The following is a 6000-nucleotide window of genomic DNA, read 5'->3' as shown; positions in this document are numbered from 1 at the left end:
GCAACTCCGACAGCTGAAACATATTTCGACGTAGTGATTTATAAAAACTATTTTAAACCCAGCTTAGTCCAAAATACTTGAAAGTAAGCCTCTTTGAGTATTTAACCTAAGAAAAGGTTCGTTAGAACTTGCTTAAAAAAAAGAATTAAGCGAACAGGTGACACATGGTGATTTCTTAAACAAAACTTATTTATTTGCACACTAATGTATAGTGAGTAAAAACCAAAACTGCAGCCAAAAAAGTATCCGTAACATGGCTAAGCCACTCTGCAGGTTTTCTTAAGCAATAGAAGCACAAAACGGAATTTCCCGCATCTTTCATTCTCCTTAGATTGGAATTCACTAAAGTTCTAGGAATGTGAAAACAGGGCTGGTGATTCAGTGAGCGCTCGTAACCGAATCTGAGCTCATATCCTTGGCACCAGTGCAAATTTTAAACTTATTCTATTTTAAACCAACACTATACTATATAAATTATATAACGTATAACTATACAACGTGTAATTATACTATACACTATAAAGTATACAACGTGTAACTATAGAACGCGTAACTGTAACTATACAACTTATGGAGCCACACGACGCCAAAACTGGGCTAAATATTGCTAAGCCGCTGCACAAGAGCCACAAGCCATGGGTACCCCCACACAAGCGGCAATCAAAAAATAAGGTAATAACCAGTGAGTTACACAAGTTACATCTCATCAAGTATAGAAATATCTAGTAGTATAGCTCTCAAAAGATATTTCAACGGTAATCAGATCTAGATTAAATAATACCTAAAGACTATCTAAACAAACTGAAATAATTATAAATAAGATAAATAAAAATTTTAAAAGCCTAAACCAATTAACCTATTTAGATAATATATAATCATAGTTTTATATATATATATATATATATATATATATATATATATATATATATATATATATATATATATATATATATATATATATATATATATATATATATATATATATAGGCCCTATATATATATATATATATATATATATATATATATATATATATATATATATATATATATATATATATATATATATATATATATATATATATAATATAAATATGCTTATGTATATGTAATATGTATATACATATATGTATATACATATATGTTTATATATATGAGTATGTATATTTATATATACATGTAGATATATATGCATGTATATATATATAAATATATATATATATATATATATATATATATATATATATATATATATATATATATATATATATATATATATATATATATATATGCTTATATATAAGTCATTTATATATGTATAAATATATGTATACACATATATGTATATATATGCAAGTATATGTGTATATAAGTGCCTACTATTGTTACCATTATTGAATAAATTGAATAAACTGAAATTGAATATATATATATATATATATATATATATATATATATATATATATATATATATATATATATATATATATATATATATATATATATATATATTTAATTTCAGTTTATTCAATTTATTAGCCAAACTACATTAAGTCTATAAAATATTGTATGTATTTAAATTATTCTAAAAACTACAAATCTCTTTATTTATTTAAGTCTTTATTAATATTTTATCCAGAACTCAGCACAACTTAGTCAACAAAAGTCTGGAGATTTAAAAATTCCACAGCAAATTATTGAAAGTAATTCTTCTTGCGATGACATTAAACCTTTGCATCAAAGTGTAAATCCCTGGAAACCAACTTGGAAGATGCTGTTATCTGGTGAAATGTTAAGAAAGGTAACATTTGCATGTTTAAATTTTCCTTGCTATAGGACTACTTGTAATAGAACTTTTCTGGACATTTTAACAAGTTTTATTTTTCTAGCGTAAATCACTTGAAGCTGAGATACTGTTTATCATGAATCGACTTACCCCAACAAACTTTGAGCGCTTGGCTGTGGAAATGAGGAGTCTAAATATTACAACTTATGAGGATTTGCAAGAGCTGGTTAAAATATTTTTTGACAAGGTTTGTTCTCATTACTTTTTATTAGTTTTTTAATTATTTCTGCTGATCAAAGATATTCTCATTTTCATACTAATAGTGATATTCACATGGGAAAAATTGCATATGAATAATAAATAAGTTGATAAACGCATGATCTTTTTTGCTGTAGGCATTCTCTAGCGAGCAATATTCTAACACATAAAATTAACCTATATTTATATTTTTAGGTAACAACTGAGACAAAATTTGTTGAACCCTATGCACTGCTTTGCAAAATTATGGCACCGGTAAGCAAGTTTAGTTTTTTTTTATCTTATCTAGCATAACTTAAGATAATATTGAGCATAATGTAGTTTGTTTCCATTAAAATAACCTGTAAGTTCCACATTTCAGCTTAAAGTACCCCCTCCAGCAAATATGAAAGAAAACCAATCTACTTTTCGAGTGGTTATATTAACCAAATGCCAGCAGGAATTTGAAGCTGATAAGGCTGTTGTGTTTGAGGATCCGGAAGAGAAGAAGAAGAAAATTGAATCAGAAATACCTGAAGGGGTATGTACTTTTAATGCCTGGTATTTGATTTTTTATAGAGTGGTTGAATGATAAAAGTGTGGTTACTGTTAAATTTCTGGGCTTGTATCCATTATGGCATACTCAAATCTAACTGCACTGATTGTTAATTTGTCAAACAACCCCTTCATATGCAAAGTTTACAATGTCTGTTTTTGCTTTATTTAAATTAACTATTAAGTTACACAGATTTTCAATGTTATGAACGACAGTAAACTCCATAAATAGTTTTGCAAATACATTTTCTAAATTTATTATACAAACAGCCTGAAAGAACAGTGTAATAGATTGAGATAATTGTATTGGTATTATATTTATATTGTTATCTTGAGTGATGTCCCTTACTTGTGTCTCTCGTCACTTCCGTTTGGCCGGTTAACAATAAAAGCTGTTTACATGTTAAGGGCTTCTGTCTCCGTTGTGTAATTCTTAATCTATCTCATTGACGACGAAGGATAAACATCTACTAGAAAGAGCACCTACTTACGCAAAAAAGAGGTTTGCTAGAGCTTATTAGCTAATTATTTCTAGAATTATGGCGCTGTATGGCCAAATGAAAGAATTTGATGCGAATGATGAAATCATTCAAGATTACCTAGAGAGGTTAAGCTTTTACCTAGAAGCAAACGACGTGACGATAGAAGCCAAAAAGAGAGCTGTTTTGTTAACAGTCATAGGGCCTCAACAATTTAGGCTACTAAAGGACTTATGCGCACCAGCTAGTCCAGATACCAAGAGCTTTAACGAGCTGAGCAAATTGCTAACAGACCACCATGCGCCTACCCCATCAAAGTTTCTATGTCGAGCTAGATTTGACAGTAGGACTCGTCAACCAAACGAGTCAATATCAGAATATGTTGCTGCTTTACGTCATTTAAGTGAATTTTGTGAATTCGGAGACACGCTGTCTGACAGATTATGTGAAAAGTTTGTGACAGGTGTAAACAGCCCTGATATTCAAAGAAAGTTGCTGCTCGAGTCAGATCTAAAATTGGAAAAAGCAATACAACTTGCAACTTCATTCCAGCAGTCATCTGATGCGGCGAGATCTTTAGCACCTTCAGAGATCCATGCAGTAAACAGCAGGTTAGTCAATAAACATCAACCCCATCAGAGCATTCCAACTTATGCTAAACAGCCTGCTCGTTCAAATCCTAGATCTAAATCTAGTAATAATTATCAAAAATGTCATCGATGCAAGGGTCCCCATGCATCTCATCGGTGCAAGTTCAAGTTAGCAACTTGTTATAAGTGCGGTAAGCAAGGTCACATTGCTAAGGCCTGCTTCGCAAAGTCTTCGTCTGTTGCTAAATCTAGCCAGTCAAGACAGTACCGCAACCAAAGGCAGCACTATGTTAACTCTCACCAAGACTACCTAACCCAACCAATGAACCACTCTACCTGTGAAAATGCTCAAACTGATTCGCAGCCGGATTTCAACCTGTTCTCTGTGAAATCAATAAGTCATGCTCCCATCAATGTACAAGTTAATATTAACGGTAAGAGCATCAGCTTCCAACTTGACACTGGAGCATCTCTAACAGTCATAACAAAGAAAGATTTTGACGCTGTCACAGGAGGATCAGTGTCTCTACAGCCATGTCACAAGTGTCTAACAACATACACTGGTGACAATGTTCCGGTAATAGGAGAGTGTATGGTTCATGTAAGTTATAATGGTCAAAGTGTTAAACTTCCTCTTCTTGTGGTTGAAGGAAATGGACCGCCATTACTAGGTAGGAACTGGTTAAGTGATCTTAAGTTAAATTGGGAGAGTATTTGTTCATTGAAGAATGTAAAAGAATCTAGTCTTACTTCACTAGATAGAGTTATATCTGAAAATAAATGTGTTTTTGGTAATCCAGGATTACTAAATGATAGAACAGTGAAGTTAAGCATTAAAGACACAAATCCAAGATACTGCAAAGCTAGAGTTCCACCTTATGCAATGAGGAATAAAATTGAAAATGAGCTAAGTAGATTGGAATCTAATGGCATTATAAAGAAGGTAGACTATTCCGATTGGGCGACACCCATTGTGCCAGTGTTAAAGAAGGATGGTTCTATAAGAATTTGTGGAGATTATAAAACTACACTGAATAAGCAAATAGAGCTAAATAGGTACCCTATACCTAACATTGAGGAAATTTCTTTGAATTTGGCAGGAGGAGACAAATTCACTGAATTAGACTTTAGTCATGCTTACACTCAACTAGAACTGCATCCAGATTCAAAAGTCTATACGACAATAAACACACATAAAGGACTCTACCAATATGAAAGACTATGTTTTGGCATATCATCTAGCCCTGGAATTTTCCAAGCTGTCATGGACAGTATTTTTAAAGATATTCCAAATGTTTGTGTGTACTTTGACAATGTGTACATAACTGGTAAGAATGACACTGAACATCTTAAAACACTTGATAAAGTATTGAAAATTGTTGGTGAAAAAGGTTTAAAGATAAACAAAGATAAATGTCAATTCATGCTGACAGAAATTAGTTTTCTTGGTTATATATTGAGCAAACAAGGCATCAGACCTCAACTTGAGAAAACAAAAGCTATTAAAGAAGCACCCAAACCTGAAAATACCCAACAACTAAGAGCTTTTTTGGGCTTGATAAATTACTATGCAAAGTTCATAGGAAATCTGTCTGGTAAACTATCACCACTGTACAAGCTGCTACAGAAAAATGCAACTTGGCACTGGGGTAAACAACAAGAAGCTGCTTTTAATACAGCAAAAGAGGCTTTGTCTGCTGACACCTTACTAACTCACTATGACCCAGGGAAAAGACTTATATTAACATGTGATGCTTCACCAGATGGTGTAGGAGCAGTCTTGTCCCACATGGATGAGAAGGGTGACAGACCCATTGCTTTTGCAAGTAGATCTTTGAACCAGGCTGAGAAAAATTATTCTCAGTTAGATAGGCAAGGCTTAGGCATCATTTTTGGTGTTAAGAAATTTCATAAGTTTCTGTTTGGTAGGAAGTTCACCATCTTTACAGATCATAAACCATTGCTAGGTTTATTTGGAGAAAACAAAAACCTACCTGAGCATGCCTCACCAAGAATTCAAAGATGGGCTATCACATTAACTGCATATAATTATGAATTGAAATACAAACCTGGATCTGAGAATAGTGTAGATAGTCTTAGTAGATTACCTTTAAAAAACCAAAGCCTGAGCTATGTACCAGAAGATGTATTTGTTCTCTTCACTATCATGGATAACTCCAATATAAATGTGAATGATATTAAAAGAGAAACACAAAAAGATGAGTGCTTAATAAAAGTATATGAGTACTGTATGAATGGTTGGCCTGAAGAGTCTGTGAATGATGACTTAAGGCCATATAAAATAAGAAATTAAAACCCTTTGTGAAGATAATATAAAAGATGGAGAAGATGCAGT

General features: G+C 32.1%; 1 protein-coding gene across 1 annotated transcript; it reads left to right on the top strand.

The window, feature by feature from the left end:
• The first annotated feature begins 382 nt into the window (after positions 1-382).
• On the top strand, positions 383-2863 carry LOC131957466 (eukaryotic translation initiation factor 4 gamma 3). The gene is made up of 6 exons (XM_059322298.1): positions 383-672; positions 1637-1798; positions 1887-2030; positions 2237-2296; positions 2403-2561; positions 2846-2863. The coding sequence occupies exons 1-6, from the start codon at positions 571-573 to the stop codon at positions 2861-2863; spliced, it is 645 nt and encodes a 214-aa protein (XP_059178281.1). The 5' UTR covers positions 383-570.
• Positions 2864-6000: the final 3137 nt, after the last annotated feature.

The sequence above is a fragment of the Physella acuta genome, unplaced genomic scaffold (assembly GCF_028476545.2).
Source record: "Physella acuta isolate Inbredline_101_S28 unplaced genomic scaffold, ASM2847654v3 ptg001249l, whole genome shotgun sequence".
NCBI lineage: Eukaryota > Metazoa > Mollusca > Gastropoda > Physidae > Physella > Physella acuta.
Note: the sequence above shows the minus strand (reverse complement) of the source record. Positions and strands in the feature narration are given on the sequence as shown.